The following is a 27,678-nucleotide window of genomic DNA, read 5'->3' on the forward strand; positions in this document are numbered from 1 at the left end:
CAAAGTATAAACCTCCAGTCAACCTAGCCAGGGAAACAAAGAAAGACTCAGATCACCATGAAGGGATGAAAAAGGTTATTGGAGCTTAGAGAACAGAGAAACACTTTTTAAAATGACAACTGTTGCCTTTAATTCCAGCATGCAGATGCTAGGCAGGTGGATCTCTCTGAGTTCGAGGTCAGTCTGGTCTACAGAGCAAGTTCCAGGACAGCCAGTAAATGGAGGTAAAGTCCCTGTTTCCAACAAACAAACAGAAAATAAAACAGAGACAGATCAAAAGAGAAATGACACAGAGAAACCCTGTCTCAAAAAACCAAAAGAGAAAGAAAGAAAACAAACTAGCATTATCCTGATATTCAAACTAGAAAAAGATATTTCCAGAAAACTGTGTTTTAAATCCCTCATGAACACAAAAATTTTAAATAAAAATGTGGCAAATCAAATGTAACAATATTTGAAAAGAACAATAATTCATGACTAAGTGACAAAGCTGACTTCACTTATAAAAACCTAGTGACAAACTTCAAAAGAACAAAACTACATTTGAAAATATATAATATTACATTCCTGCAAGAAAGAAAAGACAGTCAGATAAGCAAAACAAATACCTGTGGACAAACTGAACCAGAAGAGAGGTGCTTCCTCAGTCTGGTGGAGAATGTGTGTGGGGAACCTACAGCTAACACAAGCTTCACCAATCAGCTCAGGAGCAAGATAACAATGTCCACTCTCTCCAAATGCTCTACATTTAGTGAATTTTCTGGCCAGGGCTTCAGGCAACAAAAGTAAATTAAAGGCAAAAGACTACAAAGCAAAGTAAAAACTGTCTTTACCGGCAGACAATATAATTATGCATGTAGAAAATCCTAGAGAATTTTTTTAAAACATAAAGGTCTAGATTTTGAACTCCAGCCCCTAACCCAGGGGCAAACACTAAAATGTGACAAGTATTATTAAGTTTAGCAAGGTTGCAGAATACAAGGTTGATACGAGACAGCACTTTGTGCCATCAGGATGACGATACCAAAATGACAGTAACAGATGCGGCAAGGGCACGGGGAAACTGGACCCCTCACATTGCTGGGAGGAATATGAATGTCCATGTTACTATGAAATACACTTTGGCAGGTCTTCAGAAGGTCAAAGAAAGTAACCCCATGACTCAGCAACTCCACTCCTAGATGTGTTTGTTCAGAAAAGTTAAAAGCTTGTACAAAAATATGCTAAACAACATTACTCCTAATAGTTAGCTAGAAAGTAACAACAGCCCAAATGTTCAACAGATGAATGTACAAACAAAAAGTATCTATACAAGGGAATACTATTTGGTGATGACATGAATGAATACTGAAACACTGTACAATAAGAATGAACACAGAAAACAATGTGCTTAATCAAAGAAGCCAGATAAAAGACCATGTAGAATGTGAGCCTCTGTTATGAAATGTCAGGTCAGGAAACTCCAGCAGAGTAGTGGCGTTGAGCGGACTGAAGTGGCTGAAACCTGGATCCAGATTCCCTCGTGGGTTGCTGGAAACAGTCTAACAACAGGGAGTGGTGACAGTTTGCACCCTGTGATCCACTAAAAACATATTAATCCTACACTGTGAATGATGAGTGGACTTATGTCACTTAAATTTTAACTTAATAAAAAACTACTTAAAATCAAATATATTTCTGTATATTACTAACAATCCTTAATTCCAATACAAAATTATGCAAAAAATTCTATTCACAACAAAATGCCAAGAAGTTGACAAGAGAGATGGCTAAGTAGGTAAGACACTTGCCACCAAACCTGACACCTGAGTTTGATTCCAGGAATCTCCATGGTGGAAGGCAAGAATAACTCCCCCAAGTTGTCTTCTGATTGCTATATGAATGCCTTGGCACACATGTCCTCACATAAGTAGTTTCTTAAATTCATAAGAATAATGTAGCCGGGCACATGCCTTTAATCCCAGCACTTGGGAGGCAGAGGCAGGCGGATTTCTGAGTTCAAGGCCAGCCAGGTCTACAGAGTGAGTTCCAGGACAGCCAGGGCTACACAGGGAAACCCTGTCTCTAAAAGCCAAAAAATAAATAAATAAAAAAATAAATAAATAAATAAAAGCAAAAAGAATATAAAAACTATTAAAAGAAGTGAAAGAGTTTAAGTGAGCAACACATAGTCATGTTAATGAAACATAAGATGCAATACTGTCAATAGATGATTTAAACACAATTGTGATCAATATCCCAAAGGTATTTTATGGAAACTACTAAGGTGGTTATAAAATCTAAATGAAAACACAAAGGGCAAAACCAACCATGGAAACAGACAGACAAAAAAGCCAGCCAAGGTGGAGAATGGTTTTTACCTCATAGCTGCTACCTAACTTCAACAGCACTACCAAGCTACAGCTACCAAGGCGGACTGGACATGAACCAGAACAAGCCTACCAAAAGTAAGCATGTGCACATTTAGGTCAACTGATTTTGACAACCCCCACCCCACAAAAGCCACTTCAATACCAAAAGAAGGAACTTCTTTTGTTGTTTTGTGGATTTTTCCTACTCCACCACCCCTCACTCCACCCCAGAGAAGGTTCTTCTGTGTAGTCCTGGCTCTCCTAGAACCTGATTTGCAGACCAGGCTGGCCTCATACTCAGAGATCTGCCTGCCTTTGCTCCCAAGTGCTGAGATCAAAAGCACAATGCTAGAGCAACTGGAGAGAGAGAGAGAGAGACAGACAGACAGACAGACAGACACACACACACACACAATTCCCATTTGACAATACAGTTTCTAGGTAGCTATCTAAGGCTATCCAAGACAAACTTTACATCTTTACAAAGGCATACAGCAGCATTATTTAATCTAACAAAAAAAAAAATCTAGACTTCAATCACCTAGTAAAAGGGTAGTGTGTTACATACAATGGAATGCAATTCAGAGGTGGAGGCTAGAGAAGCAAAAAGAAGTTCAAGAGTTCAAGGCTAGCCTCAACTACTAACAAGTTTAAGGTCAACCTGGGAGATATGAAACCCTGTCTCAATAAAGCAGCACAACTCAGCAGTTCACACACACACACACACACACACACACACACACACACACACGCACGGGTGCTACAAGGTGTGATGGCATAAGCCTTTAATCCGAGCACTAGAGAGGCAGAGGCAGGAAGACAGGAAGATCTCTTGAGGTCAGCCGGGTCTACAGAAGACAGCCAGAGCTACAGAGAGAAACCATCTTAAAAAAAAAACAAAAAACAAAAAACAAAACAAAACCAACCATCCAAAATAAAATAAAATAAAGTAGGTAGGGGCTAGAGAGATGGCTCTGCAATGAAAAGCCCTTTAAGCTCTTCTAGAAGACCTAGATACAGTTACTAGAACAAACTCACATGGTGGCTCACAACCCAAAGCCCTCTTGTGGCCTCTGAGGGCACCAGGCATGCACATGGCAAACACTCACTCATACACATAAATAAAAATAAATAAATCTTTTTTTCTTAAGTCACAAAGTTACTGATAATATATAAAGACAGGTAAAATTCAAAACACTACACAAAAAGAAAGAAAAGCGCTTTTTAAAAGGCAGCATTTTATGGGCTGGAGAGGTGGCTCAAGAGCACTGACTGCTCTCCTGAGGTCCCAGGTTAGAGTCTCAGCACCTACATGGTGGCTCACCAGTCCCAGGCCTGCCCACCCTCTTTTGACTTCCATGAGCACTGTCAGCATGTAGAGCAAGCACAGACATACATGAAGGCAATATGCTCCTACACATAAGATAAACAGAAATCTTTGAAAATAACAAGATGGCATTTTATGATGTCATCTAAATGAATTTTCAAAAGGACAAAACTACTGTGCCGTGATGCCAGGTCAATGGATGCAGGTGGGGGCTGCAAAAGGGGAGGGAAGGAGTGCTGGCGATGACACTGGCGTCCTACACAGGACCTGGGGGAGGCCTCACAACCATCTGTTACCAAGACTCATCAAGCTGTAGTTGTGATACGTAAACTGCCTATTTTACTGGGCATTACTTATACAACAATAAAAAGCGCGCGCGTGCTGCATAGTTACTCACCATTGTAGCCTTCCAGAACAGAATCAATAATTGGTCTTGCAGTTAAGTTATATACATCAAGTTGTTTACTTTCTGGTCCAAAAACCGTATCAAAAGTAAATGTCTTCGGAGGTTCGTTGGAGGAGTCGGTCTTATGGACGGTGATAGTGCCCCTCATTTCATCCACGCTGACGGCCTGTCTATAGCACATGGCTTTCTCTCTCTCATTGAGAGGCCGGCACCTAACAACCACCTTCACGTTATCACAGCTTTCCGGCTTCTCAGATTTATTGATCTGGTGGAGACAGTATTTACAAGGAATGAAAAAGAACATTCATTTTGCCCTAAATATAGTTGGAAAAGACTTTTCCACCTCAGCACCCTGAATGTGCTAAGACGTCACAAGTCTCTGTTAAATATAATTAAAGAACTCTACATATACACAAAGAGTTTATCAGGATACAAAGGAGACTGTTTCTTTTGCAATAAAAAAGAGGGGAGAGAAAATTCTAATTTACAGCCTGTAGCAAATGCTTTGAATGCAGAAAATGAACTAGCATACATGACATTAGATCAACAGGATACAACATCCTCTCAAGTTCCTGCCTGCAAAAAAACACACGTGAACATGGTTGGCAAGCTTTATTAAGAATGTATGAGGTCAAGCCGGGTGCTGTGTTGCACACCTTTGATCCCAGAACTCCAGGAGGCAGAGGCAATAAATACAGTGAGACCCTGTCTCAAAACAAACCAGTAAAACTTGAGGTCCTTTGCTCTCATCAACGACATCCAGTTTCATTTCCTAGAATGCATTTGTAAAATTTTTACCATGTGATACCTCCATACATGGCTTACCTCTCTACACAAGACAAGTTAAGGACAGAGAAGGCCAATGACATACAGAGAAAAATGTCTTATGAACGTTTATATAAAGTTTTGATTTTCAAAATTTTACATGAAAAAGGAACTAAGTCCAATCCTATTACTGTCATGATTCTCTCAAGTTCGGCCTTCACCGTCCCTAGGCTAGGTAACCTGGGCCCTGCATGAGTCTCTTAATTATGTACGCTCCTGAATCTAATTAAACTGCCCTTCTGTCTGTTCTTTTACACAATGGTGTAAACACAAATCAAATCACATTGTTCTCCAATGTAAAAATTTCCCCAGATGACAAGCCAAAAAATGTTACGGTGGTTCAAAAAAGCCTCTGGGCTTCACCAGACACTCTTCCCCTCTCAGCAGAGTTTGCTGCTCTTCTCTTCACTGAGGGCTTTCCTGGAGTCCTTCTGCCTAGAACATTCCTCATGCCCTTCTTCACTTAGCTAACATCTATTTTATCCTTCAATTTTCAGCTCAGCAGCCACTTCCTATGGGAACACTTCTCTGACTAGGTCAAATGCTTTTTTTATTTAATAGATTCTCTGTGTGTGTGTGTGAGAGAGGGGGGGGGGAGGGAGGGAGGGAGAGAGAGAGGGGGGGAGGGAGGGAGAGAGAGAGAGAGAGAGAGAGAGAGAGAGAGAGAGAGAGAGAGAGAGAGGTCATTTACAGCTTTGAAAGGATACAATTTTACTCTGGTTTGCTCCTGGACTGATGTCTACCATTGTATATTCATCTGAGATCCAAACAAGGAATCAAGGGTCTGAATTCAGTCCATAAAATTATTTTATTTGCCTCAAAGTATTTTGTTTTGTTTTGATACTGGGTCTCATGAAGCACAGGACAACCTAAACTCATTATGAAACCAAGGATAGCTTTGAACTTGAGACAGGATTTCTATGTGTAGCCTTGGCTCTCCTGTTACTCCATAGACCAGGCTGGCCTGGAACTCACAGAGATCTGTGAGCCCCTGCCTCCCCAGTGCAGGGTTTAAAGGCACCACCACTGACTGGCCAGCCTTAAGCTCTAAATCCTCCACCCTCAACCTTTCAAAATGTTGCCCAGCTGGCTCAAAAGCATTTTTAGGTATTTTAATCAGCTGCTAAAACTGAGAAATTTCAAAAATATAGCAATTTAAGTCTTTTGAAAACAAAAGTAGATCTCATATCTGTAGGTCAGCATTCCTTTATAGAAACATTTTCCAATTAACCAGGTTCTATTTCTGCCTTTTGCCAATTACCCACTTCGTTTATTAAGGCTGTCTTTTCTCTGTTAATGTATATGATTTTCGCTTCTGCCTCAAAAGGCAAGCTTCTCTTCTCCAAAGTCAAAATCTTAGTACATGAGGCTGGAAAGATGGGTCAGTGGTTAAGAGCACTTACTACTCTTGCAGAGGACCTGGGCTGAATTTCCAGCACACACATGGCAGCTTACCACTGCTTCTAACTCCAGTTCCAAATAGTCCCATGCCCTCTTCTTCCTTCCCCTAGCACGTGGTCCACAATATATGCATGCAAACACTCATACACATAAAATAAAAATTAAATTAAAAATACCTGGCAAGTTTTACTCAACCAACCTCACCACCCACATAGGTAACATATATACGGCTAGTGCCCAATATTTATTGAATGAATACCCTGAAAGCAATAAATATAAGCAAACACTGAGCATTCTGTGCTAAATGTCAAGCCCTGTCCTTCAAGTGTCCTGTGTGTTAATTTATTTCGCCTTTATAAAAACCCCAAGAAGGAAAGTTTAATTGTGTAGGAACTAAGGGCCCAGACAATGTAAATAATCGTCGGAGGCCCTGTAACCGATAAATAACCTACCATGGCTCAAGTCTTCGCCAGTGAAACTTACAACCACCCCCTTATTATGGCACGATAACAATCCGTGAAATCCTAGGAGGTAACCAAATCGCCACCGCGTACTCGCACGAAGACACCTACGGGTTACATTTTGCACCATAAACTAAGGTGCCCGCTCGGAATGACAGCTTATACCCAGGGAAGTAGGGGGCCAGAGAGTGGACTCTAGGGTCGCGAGCATCTGCAAGACCATGGTAGCCACGCGCAGCCACCAAGCACCCGCTGCCCGCGCGGTGCTTTTCTGTCTGGCAGAGCCGGCCCTGCAAGATGCAGCGCGTTTCGGGGCGACAGGGCGGGTCCCGGGCGGCCCCCGATACGCCTTGGACCCCAGCCCCGCCACCCCACCGCCCTTCCCCTCCAAGGCCTCGCGGCCCGGCCGCCCTGCCCCGCCCGCCGCGCGCTTCTATGGCAACGGCCGCGCCCCCGAGCAGGGCCGCCACGATGAGCCGAAACCCCCGTGGCCAACTGGCCATCCTCACCGGCATGGTGGCCGCGTCCGGTGCTCCGCCAACGTCCCCGCTCCGGATGCAGCCCAACAACACCAGGTTTGGGGGCGAGGTTGGCCACAAGCGATCGAAACACCTTAACGCTCCAGAGACTGCGGCTCACACAGCGACAGAGCACAGTGCGCAGGCGCTCTCTGAGCTCGCCCCGCCCAATCTCGGGTCTCCTCGGCTCTTGAAGCACGCATGCGCAAGGGCTTTCCGCGTCCATCTCCATGGACGCCAGGCTGGGGCAACTCCTGCAGATTGCTGCCATTCCTCTGCTCTGTAAAGCTGGTTCATGTTGAGGCCACCGGGACATCTGACCCGTTCAGATTGCCAGGAGCTTCTGGCGCTGGCAATATTAAAAACAACAGTGGACAATAGAGCATCAGATTCTGATGAATCCTTATTTTATGAGGAATACCAGAGGTTGGATTCTGTTTACTATCTGCCTGCACCAACGGTTTGAGACTTTGAATAAAAAGTTGTAATACATGAACTTTGTCTGTTTGTGTGTATGCATCTGTGCATTCCTCAACCATTAAACTGAGTGCTCCAGTAGACAGGAGAGGACTTTTGTTTGGGGGATTGTGCAAGGATTGTACCTCAGGCCTCAGGCATGATGCACAATGATCACGTTCTTGTTTAAAACTGAGTTCTTTGAAGGACATAAATTTATTTCTGTCCTGGGGTATCTGAATTTAGAAAGAAGAAAAAGAAAAGGGGAAGAGAGACAGAGAGAGAGAGAGAGAGAGAGAGAGAGAGAGAGGAGAAAGTGAGAGAGGATTGCTCCTAAGTATGGTAGAGAAGGTTTATTGTACATAAAAGGGAGATTATAGCTAGAGGCAGAGACAGAGGCATCTGGGAGAGTCCAAAGTGAACAGGACCCTGAACCAGCCATATGAGGAGAGTGTTGAGGGGAGAGAGGAGAGCAAGGAGATCAACACGCCAGAAAGGTAAAGGGTTTAAAAAAAAAAAAAAAAGCCGGCCAGTGGTGGCACACGCCTTTAATCCCAGCACTTGGGAGGCAGAGGCAGGTGGATTTCTGAGTTCGAGGCCAGCCTGGTCTACAGAGTGAGTTCCAGGACAGCCAGGGCTACACAGAGAAACCCTGTCTCAAAAAACCAAAATAATAATAATAATAATAATAATAATATAAGTAAAAAGGACTAGCATAGTCAAAATGGCTGGGTTATATAGGGAAGAGCCCAGAGCAGCTGGGCTACTGGTGGTGGAGTGTGCTTGCCAAACCTTGTAACAGGTAGGGAATGGGGGATGCTGGGAGAACATGGCAGCCAACTCTGCTTTAATATGTGAAAAAGGCACCTCAGCCATTTGTTGGGAGTTTGAGACCCAACAGTGTCCAGCCCAGAAACTAGCTCAAAGTGGAAGCTCCATCTAGACAGCCATTTGCTCAACAGAGCTGGTTTGGATTTCTCAGTTATGGGAGAGTTTGTTTTGGTTTTGGTTTGTCTTGTGGGGGAAGGGGGTCTGACTGGATAGACCAGGCTGACCTTAAACTCACAGTGATCCTTTGACTCACCAGTGCTGGCATCAAAGGCATCTTCATCACACCCAGAAGTTATAGGAGAGTTTAAGTTGCAAATAATTATAAAGTATATTTTGTGTTAATATTCAAAATGTTAGTTTGGGGGCTGGAGAGATGGCTCAGCAGTTAAGAGCACATACTGCTCTTGCAGAGGGCAGGACTTAGGGTCCCAGCACCCAGATCAGGCATTCACAACTCCAGCTCTAGGAGAATCCTATGACCTCTTCTGATCTCTGTGGGAATTGTACTCACATGCATATACCCACTCACACTCACAGGGACACACATATACTTAATTCTTTAAAAAGTCTTCTTTTAAAAGTTCCTCTTCAATACATCACCCAGTTGGTCTTGAATATTAGTCAAATGTTCTGTATTATTTCTCAGAGATGCTGAGTAGGAAAAGGTAAAATACCCATTTCTTATGATCATGTGGACCACCATCGCAGAGCTATTGCTAGTGACAATCCCCTATCCTTTCATTACAGTTTTATGCTTACTTATGTAAGTGTACGCTCCATACTCATGTGCCATGGCTTATGTGTGAAGGTCAGGGAACACCTTTTAGGAGTCTCTTCTTTCCCTGTGTGGATCTCACTGATGAGGCTAAGACAGTCAGGTTCAGTGCAAGCACCTCTACCCACTGAACAATCTTGCTGGCCACTAAAGTTTTTTTAGATTTATTTATTTATTTTATGTATGTGAGTTCACTGTAGCTGTCTTCAGACACCTCAGGAGACGTTGAACCCTTATTAAAAGTAGATTCCTAGCTATCCCTATCTTACTTTGTATAATCCTGCATTTGAATGCATTTTATGTTACATCATGCTGTACTACACGGAGATACAGAGGCCACCACAAGCCTCTTGAGGCTAGACACTTTAGATGTTTTTTTCCTCTTATGTTACATCTCTGAAATAGTACTTAAATGTTTGCTGAAAGGATGGAATTCATCCATTTTGAGTGTATTGCTTTACATTCAAATACCTTCTACTAATCTAAAGGTTTTTAGTTGTGTAAAAATCAAATTATTAATACTATACGACTATAAAAGTAAAAAAAAAAAAAAAAAAAGTGGCCATCTCACATCATGTCCCACATGGTGAGCAGAATTTCAAAATGACCTTGCTTGTTAATTTATTTCCTGTACCACCAGTAGAAAGAGAGCTTCTCTGGAGTAAGCCCAGAGTCTCATCTGTCTCACCACAACCTAGCACAAAACCTGGCCCAAGAGAACCAATGATCCACCTCCTGCTCCCAACCTCTCCTGAGTTTCAGTCCACTTGGGTGCATAATAGACATTTTAAGTTTATTGTGTCGAAGTTGGAATCCCGTTGCCTAGTCCTCTTTGCCTCCCTCCACACTATCCCTGTCACATATGTACAGAAAGGCTCCGTCTGGGCTTCCTCATCTCAACAAATAGAAGCAGAATTCTGACAATTGCTCCGCTCAAACCCCAGTCTCTTTCTTCTACACCATACCCAATCCTTCAACACAGCCCAAAAAATCTGCCTTAGAGTGAAACTCTCCAGTGCATGGCCATTCTCAGAGCCGGTTTCCATAACAACATCCTTGAGGGGCAACAGCTGTGCCTTGGTTGAGTCCTTGCCTAGTAAGCCTGAATCCCTGGGTTCCTAGATTCTAAGTGCCACATAAAGCTGGAACAAATGGGCAGAGGCAGGAGAATCGGAAACTCAAGGTCAACCTGAGCTACATGCTATGTTTGAGACCGTCTGAGATCCAGGTGATAAAGGAGGTCAGGTGTAGTAAACCCAGCACTCAGGAGAGGTAGAGACAGGTAGATCTATGAGTTCAAGCCTGGTGTGTATAGTGAGTTCCAGGTCAGAGCTGCACAGTAAGACCCATCTCAAACAAAAACAAAAAGCAAAACAAACAAAAAAAATAATAATGAGGGGCTGGAGAGACAACTCAGTGGGTAAGAGCACTGACTGCTCTCCCAGAGTTCCTAGCTTCAATTCTCATCACCACATGGTGACGCACACTGTTTGGAACTCCAGTTCCAAGGGATCCAATTCTCTCTTCTCGCTTCCACGGGCACCAGGCCTGCATATGATGCACATGCAGACAAAACATTTAGACATATAAAATAATAATTAAAAACAAAACAGGAGAAAGCAGGAGAAAAAGTGGAGCAGGGGATGAATTGGAAATTTCTGGTTTCTTTAGAGACTAAGTTGTGTCATGCAATGTTTTTCTGGAAACTGTCTTATGAGAGGATGCTTTGCTGACTCAGACACATGAGAAAATGTTTTGCTGAGAACAGACATGTAGCATTTTTCTGGGAGCTGCCTGGTGAAAGGGCATGTGATGTTTTGTTGGAGCAGACACTTGAGAAGACACGTGATGTTTGAAAAGGGTATAAATATAACCCAGCAGACAGTGGGCAATGCTCTGGTATTGGTTTGCCTTGCTACTCTTTGCTGGTCTTCGTTGGGCTTTGCTGATGCTGGTCTTCACTGAAGACACTGTGGCATTGGTTTGCCTCGCCTTCTTCACTGATCTTGCTTGTCATGACTTCATAGAGAGAAATGCACCAAAGAACTTCTTGTGATATCTGGAGGCTTCTTGCTGCTTTTGCAGACTCAGGCTGATTGGCAGAGAGCCTTACCATTCTCTTCTGGCTCGAACTGCCATTGCTGATTCATGAATGGTGTTTGGAAATGGATCGAGCTACTGCTGCTGATTCGTGTGATCTGAGCTACACTGAGATGCTCACAAAGAAGACTGGAATCACCCCCAAAGAACTATTTCTGAACAGGTTCACATCCCCCTTTGTCCTGTTATTCTTTCCTTTCCACTACCTCTGGTGGGTGGTGGGCTGGAAGGGAGGCCAAAGCATTCAAGAACCCTTATGAAAGTAGGTTTTGAAAAAGCTCAGCCTAGGAGAAGAGAGACTCAGCAGGCACATATTTGGGCCTGGGAGGACCCTGGATCCGGTCTCCCACACACGTGGAGAAAGGACTGTATTTTCAGCCCAGGACCTATGGGGATGGTGTTAAATCATGAAGCAGATCTTTTTCCTGCCCCAAACCCTTCTTTGATTTTCCACCTCGCAGAGTAAAAGCCACAGCCATCCCTTTGCCTCTCCATTCTCCCTTTGGGTTTGTCTGAGTCAGCCCCGGTTGGCCTCCCCATTTCATCCAACACCCCGGATATGATTTCATCTTAGCAGGCAAGGCTTCTGTGCTTGTAGATAGGAGCTAATGGACACAGCTACAGAGAGCTTTAGCTGGACGCGACGGCTCATACATGCAATCCCAATATTCAGGAGACTGAAGCAGGAGGATCGTTTGTGAGTTCAAGAATGATCCTGGATTCCAGAAGGAGATTCAGGACAGCAAGGGCTAGCTAGAGAGGGAGACCCTGTCTCAAGAAAACCAGCAGAATTTTCCTTGATATATAGTGCTGACTTTTTTTTTCCTTTTAATTATGAAAGTAGGTTTTTTCAACTTTTTTTTTCATGTGTATGAGTGTTTTTCCTGTGTATGTATATGCACAGCATGTGCCTTTGGAGATCAGAAGAAGGCCTCAAATCCCCTGGAACTGATAGTTGTCAGCTACCCTGTGGGTGCTGGAAAACAAAGTCTCCTGAAAGAACAGCCAGTGCTCTTAACCACTAGGCCATCTCTTTTCACTTTCTTTCTTTCTTTCAAAGATTTATTTATTATATATATATAATTACATTGTTGCTGTCTTCAGACAAACCAGAAGAGGGCATCAGATCCCATTACAGATGGTTGGGAGCCACCATGTGGTTGCTGGGAATTGAACTCAGAACTTCTAGAAGAACAGTCAGTGCTCTTAACCTCTGAGCCATCTCTCCAGCCCCTTACTTTCTTTTAAAAATCATTTGATCTAGGTGGACAAGATGAGTTAGCACATAAAGATACTTGGTGCCAAGTCAGACAATCTGAGTTTGATCCCTGGGACCCATACAGAGGAGAGAACTGACTCCCAAAAGTTGTCTTCTGACTTCTAGACGCACATGGTGGCCCATGCTAGTACTCATGGGGTCACGTACACATATTCACAAGTAAGTGAGGAAATGTAATAAAAATACATTTTAAAATATCCTGGGGTCAGGGCTGGAGAAATGGCTCAGTAGTTAAGAGCACCAGCTGCTCTCACAGAAGTCCTGAGTTCAATTCCCAGCAACTACATGGTGGCTGATAACCATCTGTAATGTAATCTGATGCTCTCTTCTGGTGTGTCTGAAGACAGCAACAGTGTACTCACATACATACAATAAATAAATCTTTTAAAAAAAATATATCATCTGGGATCTGGGCAAGGTGGTGCAAGACTTTAATCCTGTCACTGGGGAGGCAGAGGAAGGCATGTTTTTGTGAGTCTGAGGCCAGTCTAGCCTACATAGTGAGTTCTAGGACAGTCAGAGGTATGTAAAAAGACCATGTCTCAAAAAAAAAAAATTCAAAAAATCATTTGATTCACACACACATTAACCTTTTGAAATAGGTAGTAATCTAATCATTGTTCTTATTTTATGAATAAAGAAAATGAGGAATGAGGCTGTTAGTTATAGAATTCTTTTGAAATTGTGTACACAGACGATAAAGCCCAGATACAAACCCAGGCTCACCCACAAGCTCTTCTCCTCGATGTTCACCTGACTCACCACCCCCCGCCCCCCCCCCCACACACTCCTTTAGGGTCTTTGTTCAGAAAGCATCTCAGTGAGACCTAACATCATCCTACTTGAAAGTTCCCCAGTCCCAGCTCTTCGTGTTTCTTCTCCTTACTTTATATACCCCTGTAGTTCATTGGTGGTGTACATACAGACTTTAGTTCATTGGTGGTGTACATATAGACTTTAGTTCATTGGTGGTGTACATATAGACTTTAGTTCATTGGTGGTGTACATATAGACTTTAGTTCATTGGTGGTGTACATATAGACTTTAGTTCATTGGTGGTGTATGTATAGACTTTTAAAACTGCATTCACTTACTAATTTTGGGGGAGCACTGCAGCCCACATGTGCAGGTTAGAGAACCACTTGAGGACGTCAGTTCTCTTCTCCTGCCACATTGAGCCTGAAGATCAAATCCAGGTCATCAGGCAAGGCAGATTGACCTTTACCCACTGAGCCATCTTGCTGATCCTACATACAAACTTTATTAAGATGTAACTAATATCCCACACCGTACAGTCCATCAATTTAAGCTGCACAGTTAGTTCATTGGGTTTTACTAACATGGGTGGAACTGCATGACTGTAACCACAATCAGCTCATAATATTTCCTTCACCCTAAAAAGACATTCTGTGCTTATAGAATCAACAGGGCCCTAGATTTATTAGGCCCTCAGACATTAGCATAACTGACCCCCATGATGGAAGTACCATTCAGGCTGTAAAACTTAGCACATAGACACAGCATCCCCTGTCAAAAATGAAAACAAAACCCTCTAGCTCTGGGAAAGTCTCTAAATGCACTAACCTTGCTTTTGGCTTCTGTAGCTCTGCTTCTGGCTAACTGTTCTTGTTTTTGTTTTTGTTGTTGTTGTTGTTTCTTGGCTTTTCGAGACAGGGTTTCTCTGTGTAGCCCTGGCTATCCTGGAACTCACTCTGTAGACCACGCTGTACTCGAACTCAGAAATCTGCCTGCCTCTGCCTCCCAAGTGCTGGGATTAAAGGTGTGCGCCACCACTTTTTATTGGTTTTACACCCGTGTCCGAGGAGTCTCTCTGGCAAATACCCCACAACATTTCATTCCGTTTCCTTCATGACACATATTCTCCCAATGCCTGGAGTCCTAGACAGTCATTTTCTGTCTCTGTGTCTTTGCCTATTCTGGACATTTCATGCAAATGGAATTACATCATAGGTGACTTCTGTGAACCAATTCTTCCATATTTTTAGCATGATTGATGTTCTACATTTTTTGATTGCTTGTACACATATATGAGCACCATGTGAGTGCCTGGTACTCATAAAAGCCTGAAAGGGAGGAAAACACACACACACACACACACACACACACACACAGCATTGCCAACCCCAAGATGAGGATATAGTTCAGCTGGGAGAGAGCTCATCCATCATGCATGAGGCCCTGAGTTTATCCCTAGCACCATCTCCTGGTAATGTCCCTAATCCTAGCACTTGGGAAGTAGAGGAGATCAGAACATTCAAAACATTCCCAGAGCCCTACAAATACCCCTTTCCAATATTACTTAATATCCCAAGGCTATGGTGGTGGTTTGAATAAGAATGGCTCCCATAGGCTCATAGATTTGAAAGCTTGGTCACCAGGGAGTGGCACTATTAGGAAGAAGTGTGTTACTAGGGGGTGGACTTTAAGGTTTCAAATGCTCAAGCCAGGCCCAGTGTCTCTCTCTTCCTGCTGCTTGTTGATCTGGATGTAGAATTCTCAACTATTTCTCCAGCACCATCTCTGTCTGTGTGTCTCCATGTCTCCCACCATGATGATAATGTACTAAACCTCAGAAACTGTAAGCCAGCCTCAATGAAATGTTGCCGTGGTCATGGTGTCTCTTCACAGAAATAGAACACTGACTAAGACAGCTACTATGTAAGTGGATAAATGCAGAAATGACTGAACTACCCTTAGAGGGAGGGATTATCACTTTTTCTTTGAAACAGGGTCTTGTGTAGCCCTTCAAACCCACTATGTAGCTGAGGATGACCTTGAACTTCTGATCCTCCTGTCTCCGCATCTCAATTACAGGCATGTACTACCACACTGGGAATCATATTTAATGATTCTTGATGCTCCTCCAGTTGGTCTCATGTCCCCACATCAGTACAATGAGGTAAGATGCAGGATATATGTCCAGGCACTCCAGACATCCCACAGAGACTTGGGGATTCTATTTGCAGCACAAGCCTGTTTAGGGAAGAGGTGTGAAACATGGGTATAAGGAAGAGTCTCTCACTCACTAGTGGGTTCAAAACTTTCACAATCCTCGGTGCCTACTGCCCAGCATCACAACGAGGGCTCAGATGCAGCCGCCCAGCAGCGGGGCAAGTAAGCCCACCCAAGCCCACCCAAGCCCACCCCTTTCTCGTACGTGCCCCAGTTGTAGGGTCACAACACGCAGCTGTGAAAAGCCAGCCCGGACCTGGGCTCCACTGTGCTGGTGCCTAGGGTGAGATATGAGCCATCTCTGAGTCTTAAATAGGCTTTGCTCTCCTGGAGGACCTCTGGTGGCCTTTCGAGGAACAGCACCGGTTCTAAAAGCCTAGGCGGGGCTCCAACCGCCTGTGGCCTATGCTGGGTCTCCACTGGCTGCTTCCATAGTGCCTGTAGATCACCCTCCTGATGCAAATCCTGCACAGAAACATGCGCCTGTGACTTAACAACATCCATCATCTTTGCGGTACTCAGACCCTGGACCACCCTCTCTGAGCACCTGTGCTGCCCGGTGTGGTTTCCCTCACCTAGCTAGCAGGTGTTTCTGCCTTAGAACAGGCCACCAAGGGCTGCTTAATTACATCCGGGTTTAAGATCTTAAAGCCCCTTTGGTCACCTTAGTCAGGAGGTCCCTGCCACTGCTGGACCAAAACTCAAAACTACCTCAAAACTTGGTGCTCCCCTCTTTGATTCTTTTAGCAACAAATCGAGTTGTGCCATACCTTGCAGGAAATCCTCTCCAGGTTCCTAAAGTTACAGCTTTCCATTTTTCAGGGATACACACACACACACACACACACACATATACATATGTGTGTGTGTTAAATTATGTGGATGTGAGCTGGGCAGTGGTGGCGCATGCCTTTAATCCCAGCACTTGGGAGGCAGAGGCAGGTGGATTTCTGAGTTCGAGGCCAGCCTGGTCTACAGCGTGAGTTCCAGGACTGCCAGGGCTACACAGAGAAACCCTGTCTCGAAAAACAAACAAAACAAAACAAAACAAATTATGTGGATGTGTGTCTGAGTGTGAGTTTGTACATGTAAGTGTAGGTGCCTGTAAAGGCCAGAAATGTTGGCTCTCCTAGGAGCTTAGAGTTCAAGGCAACTGAACCATCCCCTATGAGCACCAGCAACTAACCTCTGGTGCCTTGAAAGAGCAATGTACACTCTTTGCCGATGAAGCATCTCTCCAGGTGTTCCTTGCTGACCACATTCAACCTGGCTATCTTCCTTTTCACTGTCTTCCTACAGTTTCAGCAAAGGTAGGGAGGCCTCTGTGGAATGGTGACAGTCACTGGGACAAGTGGCTTAAAGTCTCCTCACAGAAACTTGACTTGGTTGTACCCATAAACTTGTTACTTAGTGACCCTGCTCCGAGGGTAGCAGGAGACCCAAGAAGAGCAGAAGCTCCGATGGGAGAGAGTTAGCGTGGCCATCCGAGTTTTATTGTGGCTTTCTGTCAGGAGATGGTTTCCCAGTCAACTTCCCAAATCTTTATCCTGTCCTCTGACCCCTTCCACTTTAAGGGTAGGGACACTCCGGCCATCTCTCCAATGCCTTCCCAAGGCACTGGCCAAGGAAGTCTCCAAGGAAGGAAATATGGCTTGTTGTTCAGTTCCAAACCTTCAATACAAATGTTTTTTACAATATAATTTGTGGGCTGGAGAGATGGCTCAATGGTTAAGAACACATTCTGTTTTTGCAGAGGACATGGGTTTCTTTCCCAGAGCACACATGGAAGCTCACAAAAAAAAATCTAACTCCAGTTGAAGGGGATCTGTCACCCTCCTCTGGCTTCCTGGGGCACCTGCACTCATGTGCACAACCCCTCCCCCACACACACACACAATTTTTAAAAATCCTTTTTAGAGATACACTTTGTGCCCTCTGAAATTTCTTTTTGCCAAACAAAACCTCAGGCGAGCTTTAAAATAAGTACCTTTGGAGGTTATACTAATATTTGTTTCTCTAAAAATGTAGGACTAAATCATTAATGCCCTTGGCATTTGGAAGTTTGCAAAGCCTTCTGAGAATAAAGCAGAGTTGTTTTGCTTTTGGTTTGGTTTTGGTTTTGACTTTCAGAGACAGAACCTTGTATATCCAGGCTAGACTCAAATTCACTAGAGAGCCAAAGTTGACCTTGAACTCCTGATCCTCCTTCCAGTGTTGGGAATCAATCACCATACCTGACAGAAGCATAGTCAGAACCAAACCATCTTCAATAAAGGCTGAAGGAAGTGGGTGGGGCTAAGGATCGGTTGATAAAGTGTTTGCTGTGATGTGAGGACCCGAGGTGGATGACCCAGGACCCAAGTTTTAAAAGAAAGCTGGGCATGCTGGAATCACTAGGGACTGCTGGCCAGCTAGCCTCACTACTTGGCAAGTTCCAGGCCAGGAAGAGATGAAAGACCCTGTCTTAAAAAACAAAAGGTGGTCGATGCCTAAAGAATGACATCCAAGGGTATCCTCTGGCTTCCACATGTATGTACACACATGCACATTCACACACATCTGGACATATACACACATACACACATAGACATACACACAAACATACATACACATGCATACTACATACATACATACACACAGACATACATACACACACATACACACACATACATACACATACACACACATACACTCATACATATACACACATACACACATACATACATATACACACATACACACATACATACACATGCATACCACACACACATACATACATATACATATACATACACACATACATACACACACATACACACACATACACTCATACATACACACACACACACCCCAAAGGGAAAATAAGGTTGAGGGAAGCTATGAAGCTGCAGGGCTGTGAAGGCCACGGGCAGTTTGTCAAATGCATGCTCAGGAAGCTGGAAGGCATCTTTATTCTTTCTCCAAGTAGCCGTGCTGGAATTGGGAGGAGGCATGAGCAAACCCCACAGCTCCAAGGAACCTTGGGGTGAGCTCTTACAGCTGAACACACATGCCCCAGACCAACCTCTGGAGCACCTTTGAGTCTGAGCTGCCAGGCAGTGGGGTCTCGAGACCTTTCGCAAAGGAGGTCCACGTGTCGTACATCACAGCATCACCACTTCCTGGCCACTTGCCAAGCAGGCAAGGTGTGGTTTGGTTTTTCTTCCAGAAGTCTTTTCGGTAGCAAGTCGATAAAAGACAAATCTGTTTGTGGATGCCCCGGTCCCCACGGCTAAGAAAACAAAAGCTACTGTGACATGATGTAAGGCTTTGGCCTTATTTATTTATTTATTTATTTATTTTTACAGTCAATTCCACGTGTAAAAGACTTCCTAAAGCGTTGTGGCTCTAGCTGTACCCCAAATGAACTGCTGAGGCTGGGGTTGGCTATTCTGGACAGACTCCATTAGGACCTCCACGTGGGGATGTGACTGGGATTCTTGATTATAATGAGCATGAGTTTATAGAGTCTCCCTGAGACTCGTCTGTGCCTTTGGAACAGCTGTTTACAACACGGAACAGGCAAGGCACAGGCGTGCAACACGTCCTTGCACATGCACCACGGCGAGGTGATCCACAAAGGCTCACAACGTACGGAAGAGTGGAAGAAAAATGTTATCTTTATACCCCACACCATTCCACCAGACTCTCACGTCTAAAGGACACAGAGTTCACTTGACAAAGACATTTGAACGGCACTATTATGGTCGGTTTCTCTCTTAGATACACACTGCAAAAATATTTAACTTTCCATTTTATGAATATTGTATATAAATATCTGTCTGCCTTTACTACACTTTACACACATTCACTTAGCTGTCTTGATTCACCTACACACAATCCTTACTGAGGCGTTAGACCGCACTGATCTGGCACTTAAAAAACATCAGGTATTGGTTCGTGTCGGTTTTAGTTGGGGGGATGGGGGAGGAGCCGTCTTTCAGGATGTGCTTGTTAGTAAGGCAAAATTATGCAAATGAGGAAATGTCATGGTGTTTTGGTCTGTTATGAAGCATGAAGGTTAAATCACTACGGGCAGTTTCATTTTGGAAAACTGGTGCTGTTGACAAAGCTCCTGGTTTCTACTCAGGTCAAGCGGTTACAGGTAACTTCCCGCTCCCTTTGATAGTAGATTCACATTTCTCAGCTTCCAAACATGGCCATCTATATGCTTTAGCCTCAGAGTACCATGTCACAAATCAGACATATCTGGGAATGGAAAGGGTTGGGCCACAATGGATGCTCCCTGATGGGAATCAGAAACCGTTTGCACTTTTGGTCGTTGATATGTGAAAACTAGTGGGGAGGGGCCTCTGTCCTAACATTAAAAACCATGGTCTCCAGTTCCACGCCCTGATGGTCCGGAGCTGGCCCCGTGTGGCAGAACTGTGGCCTCAGAGGAATCCTTCCCTCCACGTCGCGTCCCTGACCAGGCAGCTGCAGCACTGGATGGCAGGCCACCAGCTGCTGCAGTTCAAGGGTTCCACATTTGCTTTGGTCATCATCACCTTAGAGTTGGAGAGGCTCATGCCCGACTGCTGTGCTCCTATATCTGATCTGCTAAAGAAAGCACAGGTAGACATCAACTCGGCCCTTCTGGCTGACATGCTCTGTGCTGCAAGGGGTACCCAGGACCCTTCTTGTTCCTTTATGAGCTCCCGAAGATGTCTGGAGCATAATGGCTACGGCGAGAGTCTGACTGCAGGCCATGCTTTCTGTATGTGGTCATGCTCTGTGTTCCCCGGGATGGCAGACCTTGAACTCATAGGGAAGGGTTTTGGGCGGTGAAGAACAAGAATACAGACAGTCTGTTGGCCAAGAGGATCAGGAATGGGCAGAGGACTAGGAAAATTAATGTTGAGGATTACAATGAATTATGTAATGATAAATGAAAGATTATAGACTTTCCTTCTACAGGAGTGTGTGGTGACAGGCAGAGGGTGGGGGATGTCCTGTCAGCAGCCCTCAGGACAGATTAGGATGAAATGGTAGAGTACTGATAGTTATTGAGGTTGGAAGTTGGAAGAGTTAATGGTATGAAATAGGGTAGTGGTACCGTGCTCATAATGTCTGATGGTATCATGCTGGCTCTTGGCTGCCCATTCCTGTGTCTGAGATGATTCTGTTTCAAGGTTACCACTCTGTGTTGGCACATATCAGTGCTGAGCAATACGGTGGCTGAGTGGCACTTGTAAAGTCACAGCTGAGAAGTTTGTGGTTACCTTCCTGCACCAATTCTGTTTCACCAGCCAGCCAGCCTCTCTGCCACCATCTTCAGGCCCCCCAGGACCTGTGGGAACCCACCACGCTTGGATGCTGATACATTCTTTGGCTTTGAGTCTCATACTGAAACCGAAGAAGGCTCCACAGCAATGGTCCTCAACCTTCCTAATGCTGTGACCCTTTAATATAGTTCCTCATGGTATGGTGAACCCCCCCCCCCCACTGACCCTCCCCTGCAACCATAACATTTTTTCTGTTGCTACTTCATAACTGCGATTCTACTACTGGTATGAATCTAATATAAATATCTGGTATGCAGGATATCAGATATGTAATCCCTGTGAGAGGGTCTGTTGATTCCTCCCCCCCTCAAAGGGTTGTGACTCACAAGTTGAGAACCACTTATCTAGAAGAACCTCTGGTGAAGAGGCTCTCAGTCCTCAGAAGAAAGTTAGGAGAGATCAGGACCACAGAGGTAAGATGGCCTGAAGCTGTGACCCTGCCTTTCATCCCTGTCCCTGGAGACCAGGAAGCCAGGTAAAAGGCTATATTCTTACTCTTTCCTTCCTCAGCAAGGGCTGTTTCTGCCCCTTGGAGCTGGGTAAGAGCTATGGTGAACCCCCCTCAGCCTGAAGCACAGGGCTGGTCCTCAGGCTTTTTTTTTTTTTTGGTTTTTTGAGACGGGCTCTCACTATGTCAGGCAGGGCTGGCTCAGAACTAGCAGAGACCAACCTGCCTCTGCATGCCTAGTTCTCGGATTAAAGATGTGTGCCACCATGCCTGGCTGCCTCACAGACCGATTCTTGCTGTTCTACCTGCCAGGCCTGGCCAAGTCGTTCCAGATTCTTAGACTTATTCCTAACATAGGAACAGCACTTCTGTCCCAGCTACCCTGCTCCTTCTAAAGGATGGAGTCTCTCTGGACCCGAGGGTCCCCGTGTGGTGGTGATTTACACCATCTCCTAAGGTCCAGAGAGTAGTGCATTTCCCCTATGAACTCTGAAGCCCCACGGTTCCCTCATCCAGAGGACTTCATGCTAAGGATGCTCCTGTGACATCTCTGGAGGAGATATGAAGGCTGGGGTGGCTGAGTACGTTGAGGCCAGCTTGCCCTGACTGTCATGCTGCCAGGAGGAGGAGACTTGCAGGATGCCAGGGAAGAAGCCAGCTGCCTCTCTGAAGCTATGCTACTGTCATTCTTAATGCTGTGGAGCCCAGCTGTCCAAGATGCCAGCTGGAGCAGTGTCAGTGTCCAAGTTAGGGACTTGAATGACTAGACCACAAATCTAGAGGTGGTCTGTGAAGCTGTGTCACTGTGAACGGTTCTTTTATGAATGCCTAAGCCATGGGGGGTAGGGTTGGGGGTTGGGTATAGTCTGCTGCCAGATGCTCACTGTGGTTGGGAACCAGAAAGGCCACATTGTGAAGCCAGGGTATCATTTTATATTTTCTTTGATTTTGCTTATGGGAGCTCCCCTCCCCCATTTATTTGTTTCGTGTGTGTATATATGTGGAGGTCAGAGGGCAGTTTGTGGGAGTTAGTTCTCTCCTTCCACAACATGGGTCTCAGGGATCAAACTCAGGTTGGCAAGCTTAGCAGCAAGCTCCCTTTACCTAATGAGTCATTTCACCAGCCCTTATGTTTTATTATTACTATTACTGTTGTTGTTATTATTATTATTATTACTTCTGAGCATAAGTGTCATTGCAGCCCAGGCTAACCTCAAACCTAAAATCCTCCTGCTTCAACCTTTGGAATACTGGGGGTTGAGGGCACATGGCATTCCACCAGGCTATTGGGGGTTTCTGTAAAAATGCTTTGGGTGCTTTTAAGTGCTGTTGGAGACTGAATTCCCACTAATGGAACTCTGTGCATGTCTCACTAGAGTCATATATCCCTGGAATCCTAGCCCTTGGATCTTGTCAATAACCATCTACCAGGTAGGCGCTGGGGATGAGAATAGGGAGCTGGAAAGGTAGACTTGCTGCCTGGCATCCTGCTGTTCCATCCAGAGGACAACATATGGGAGTGGACACTGTGTAGCTGGGATTACAGCAGTGTGGGCACTCTGTGGCATTGGGTGTCTGCTACATAGTATGTCAACCTGTGAGCCAGGGGGCTCTAGCTATAACCTGTCCCCAAGCTGATCTTATTCTCAAGCAGAGGGCAGTCCTGAGAGCCCCATACCAGAGTAAGGACATGGCCTATTGCTCTGTATGTCTACAAACAAACAAACAAACCAAAAAACCTCTGCTTTGTTTATTTATTTTTTTTCTGAGACAGGCTTTCTCTAGGTAGTCCTGGCTGTCCTGGAACTAGCTCTGTAGATCATGCTGATCTCATACTCAAAGACATCCCCGTCTCTGCCTACTGAGTGCTGGAATTAAAGGCGTATGCCACTACCACCTGGCTACCAATGAAATGATTCTTCTTGGCAGCTAACACTTCCAAAGCCAACATATCACTGTGCATTGTTAGAAGACCAAGACTGTATTGGGGCCTGGGGTCTGTCCTCCTTGCCTCTTAGTTTTTGATGACTAGCTCATTCCACTCCAACATACAAACGGAATGCCTATAGTTGGTTAATATAAACACAATCCACTTTTCTTCTGTCTCCACCTGGAAGGCCAGGGGTTAGTGAAGGCCTGGGGCCACAGGAAATGGAGATGTGAGATGTCCCAGAGGTCGCATGATCTTTCCAACACCAGTTCTGTCTCCCAGGCTTCCCACGGCCCACAAAACCATCGCAGGCCCACAGCCCACCCTATCACATTGCATTTTAACAGTGACCACACTGCCACTCTTCTCCCTCAATCCTGCTGGGATGCCAAGCTTTAGTTCAGGAATTAAGAACACAGACAATCAATATTCAGGTCCCAAGCTCTTCCCATTGCTTCCAGTGTTGCCTTAGGCAATCATGAAACCTCTCTGGAGCTTCCTCTATAAAATGGGGGCAGCAATAATATCTAACCACAGGACGATGAGGCTTACAGAAGTTAGAGCATATCATGACAGCTGAGAACACATAGTGAGCCATCTCAAGCCAAGCTTCCTTAATAAAGCTGCCCTCAGGGGCAGTGTACGCCTCCTCCCAGTCTTGGACCTTATAACTCAAGAGCCACAGACTGCAGTTTCTCTCTCCTGTGACTGCTCCAGCCCACAAGCATTCACAGGTCCCTGCAACAGGATTCACTAAGAAATGGAATTCTTGCAGGTCTGCCTCCACAAAGGTCACAGCAGAAGTAGGCTGCATACTGCCACAGCTACAGAATATATTAATAGGCTCAAGAAACTCAAAAGCAGAAAAGCTACTGCCCAAAAATGACACCATAAAAAACTCAAAATAAATGCAAAATTTAATGAAAACAAATGAGTACAAAGTGGATGGAAAGGAACAGAAACAAGTCCACGGATGGAGTAGTAAACGGATTAAAAGCTGGAGTGGTTTTAGAAATGCATGGTAACGTAACAGACAAGCAAGCTGGCTGTCCTGGGCCTCTTACCCAGTATGAGCCCCAAACAAGGGGAGTCCACACAAAGACACAGGAACATATGCGGGGTCAGGCTGCATAGTCACAGGATGCCAGAATTCATGCCACCCAGCATAAGGGAGAACACACATCCTGGTTGGCCTGGGATAGGTCTGCTTGATGGCTGTTGACTTGGTTTTCTTTTCTTAGTGCTAGGGAGAGAACTTGGTCCCCAATCTGCTAGATACATTCTCTAGCTATGAGTCATATTCAGCATATATATACACATACATACATATATATATATATGTGTGTGTGTGTGTGTATACATGTATGTATGTGTATATATATATATATATATGTATATATATATATATATACACATACATACACATGGTCTTGCTAAGTGGTTCACTATGGCCTTGAATTTTTGATTCTCCTGCCTCAGCCTCCTAAGTGCCTAAGGAGCTGACAGGATTATCAACAGCATCTTCCCTGTCTCGAAAGTACAGGTTTAGACCATAACTTACACGGTGATTCTACCACAAAACAAAATGACTGAAGACATAACAGTAAATGTCAGTGGGATCCTATGGCAGTCCTCCTGAAGCCAACAGATGACGGGAAAAACAGGCGTAAATCCCAGCTGTACATGGGGTCACATCCCTCAAGGGGCAAGCTTCATGTTTTTCTTGCACGACAAAGATTAATTTAATCTCAGCTAAATAAAGATAACAAAATTCCACACAGGGGAAGAGTTTGTCATGGCTGACGGGATCCATTGGGGGCGGGGGAGGGGCGACTTAGACCCTAGAAAATGCTCGTCAGGTTTCCCCAGGGATTGCTATCAAGCTTTAGGCCAAAGGTGGGCACTGAGCATAACGGCCTTACATGTTATGCCCATGTTTGGTGAGCTGCAGGGCATGGTGGTAGAATTTGCTGGCTTCAGAGTCTATGAGCCTGCAATCCTGTCTTTTATACAGCCAGTGGACCCACTGGGTTATCCTAGTCTCTGGAATATATTAGCTAGAAGGGGTTGCTCTAAAGGTCAGCCTTTGACCTAAGTGAATACATATACAATTTCCCTAAGAGGAGCCACTGGCCTGCAGTTCACCTCTGCCTCAGATACCGAAGTCCAGCATCAGTTCCGCCATGACCAGAGGTGGACTAGCTGTGACGCTCAAGAAACTTCCAGGGCCCAGAACCTAATTTTATAGTCTTAAAACTGTCTTTGTAAATAGTTCAAATGTCCAGCCTTGCAGCCAGAATCCACCCTAGTCATGGGGGATTTTTCCTTAGAAGATCAACAAATCTTATTCTCTTTCTGTGAGGTACTTCTTTTTTCTCACAGGTACCATCGGCCTCTGGGGAGTTGTGGCTCAGAGAACTCACAACCACCCCTCCAGCTCATTCTGAATGAACCACCATATCAGAAGGAGCCAGACTGGTCCTGGGAGAGGTGAAGCAGGCCTGGCAGAAAGGGGGACATGGTGGTGGGGGCAAACCAGTGTGGTCCCCTCTGGGTCTCAGTGAGGGGCCCACTGGGTGCCCAACTCTTCAGAATAAGAGGTATCTTTTTGGGGTGGGGGGGCCAGAGCCTAGGTTGGTGCTGTACCAACACTAAGAAGGACATTAATCTTCACCCCCATTCCCAACCCCAAGGTTTACAAACCACCAGGAGCAGAGCAAAATGGCTGTTAGCACTTATCTCATTTTCATTTTGTTTTTAAGACAGGGTCTCAAATCGCCCAAGCAGGCCTCTCTCTACCTGATGTGTAGGCCGGCCTCTGGTTTCCTACCTTCCAAGTGCTGCCACTACAGGACTGTACCATCACACCTGGTACACTTTCTTAAACGTGTGCACCTGGGAGGTACAGCTGGAGGGGATGGTTTTACTCTGTAGCGTTTTGTCTTTCTTCTCTCTCAAATTGTCAAAATACTTCAGACACCTTTATTTCCCTATCCTGTGACTCAGCCAGGAAAGAAGTAACAATGACCTTGACAGACTTCTCCCCATTGAGCACACGGTTGGGAGTAGGCGGCTGTTTTGGAGTCAAACACTGAACACACATGCACGTGGTCCCTGTCACAGGTAGCACCTCTAGGGCAGAGACAAAGGTCTGGGGCTGCTGTTCCATTTACATTCACAGTAAAAACGCCGGGCGTGGTCTCGTTCAGGGTCCACTTCTGTCCATAAAGAAGTCCCAGACACTGGAAGAACAGGAACTTTATTTCCCACCTCTCCCTATATATTATAGGGGGTGCTTTCTATGTAAGAAGGTTTAGAGATCTTTTTAGTTTAAAAAAAAAAATCAGGGAATCTGTGTTACTTATGAAAATAATGGGAGAGATAGATATTACTTCTTTTTATACTGGTGCCAAAATGAAAATTTAGAATTGTTGAAAAAGTTATTGAAATTAAGCTCTAGGTTAGAAAAATTAAAGAGGAACCAGGCGAATTCTGCAGCATGTATCTACCAGACCGCAGGCCATGCCTAGGGCAGGCACCACATGAGTCGCCGGCTTGACGATGAACAATTAGGCCTAGCATCACAGGGCCATCACCAGAGCGGCACAAAACTGCTCCGTCAAGGAATAGTGACACTGTAAATGGAAGACCAGCCACCGGCTCTGGAAAAAATAAACTTTGTCAGTTTGGGATTCCAGCATTCATGGCTTTGACGCATTTGCATAGAGAAGGGTAGCTGGCCAGGCCCAGGCAGCCCGAGGCCAGCAGGTGGGGACAAGGCAAGGCTGTAAACACTGGAGTCTGTACCGGCTCCCAGTCCATCCTCACACCATGTTATGGGAGAAGGGTCACAAGGTGTAACTCAAGCGGTTTAACACATGAAAGCCTAAAGTCCGCTCTTGACATGTAAATCTGTGCGTGCTTTAACTGAAAAATAAAAATAAAACAAAACAAAACAAAACAGACACATTAAAAGATACGCAGACCAAATCAAACAGAAGCAAAAGACAGCACTGGGCACTGGGAAAGAGCAGTCAGTTTGGCATTTGTGATGAGCAAATCAGGGAACTCGCTTCAGTTTGTGGCGTCCCGGGCTGAGGGTCAAAATCTGATTGGGAAGTAATTTCGCAAAAATTGATTAAAATTTAATGAATGAATGAGTACAAACCAACCAAAAGCCATTTACCTAAAATGGCTATGAAAAGCATCCACTCCCCAAATGCATGCCTGGCCCACCCTATCCCAGTGGACCAGTGCAAGAGGGAGTCCTAAA

The 27,678-nt window shown here is 44.9% G+C and overlaps 2 protein-coding genes across 12 annotated transcripts in view; both read right to left on the reverse strand.

The window, feature by feature from the left end:
* Kif3a (kinesin family member 3A) overlaps positions 1 to 7,443 on the reverse strand; it is a 34,292-nt gene extending 26,849 nt beyond the window's left edge. For all 4 annotated transcript variants that reach the window (XM_034504920.2, XM_076936852.1, XM_076936853.1 and 1 more), the window contains exons 1-2: positions 7,281 to 7,443; positions 4,076 to 4,349 (exon numbers count right to left, since the gene is read on the reverse strand). In XM_034504920.2, the coding sequence (XP_034360811.1) occupies positions 4,076 to 4,349; positions 7,281 to 7,286 (280 nt within the window). In that variant the 5' untranslated portion in view covers positions 7,287 to 7,443. The remainder of the gene's footprint in view (positions 1 to 4,075; positions 4,350 to 7,280) is intronic.
* Positions 7,444 to 19,000: 11,557 nt separating this feature from the next.
* Positions 19,001 to 27,678, reverse strand: part of Septin8 (septin 8) — a 29,249-nt gene continuing 20,571 nt past the window's right edge. For 3 of the 8 annotated variants that reach the window (XM_034507620.2, XM_034507622.2, XM_076936855.1), the window contains one exon: positions 19,001 to 20,302. In XM_034507620.2, coding sequence (XP_034363511.1) covers positions 20,137 to 20,302 — 166 coding nt within the window. In that variant the 3' untranslated portion in view covers positions 19,001 to 20,136. The other 5 variants (XM_034507623.2, XM_034507625.2, XM_034507621.2 and 2 more) reach the window with 4 other exon arrangements.

This window comes from Arvicanthis niloticus, chromosome 6, assembly GCF_011762505.2.
Source record: "Arvicanthis niloticus isolate mArvNil1 chromosome 6, mArvNil1.pat.X, whole genome shotgun sequence".
In the NCBI taxonomy this organism is placed as follows: domain Eukaryota; kingdom Metazoa; phylum Chordata; class Mammalia; order Rodentia; family Muridae; genus Arvicanthis; species Arvicanthis niloticus.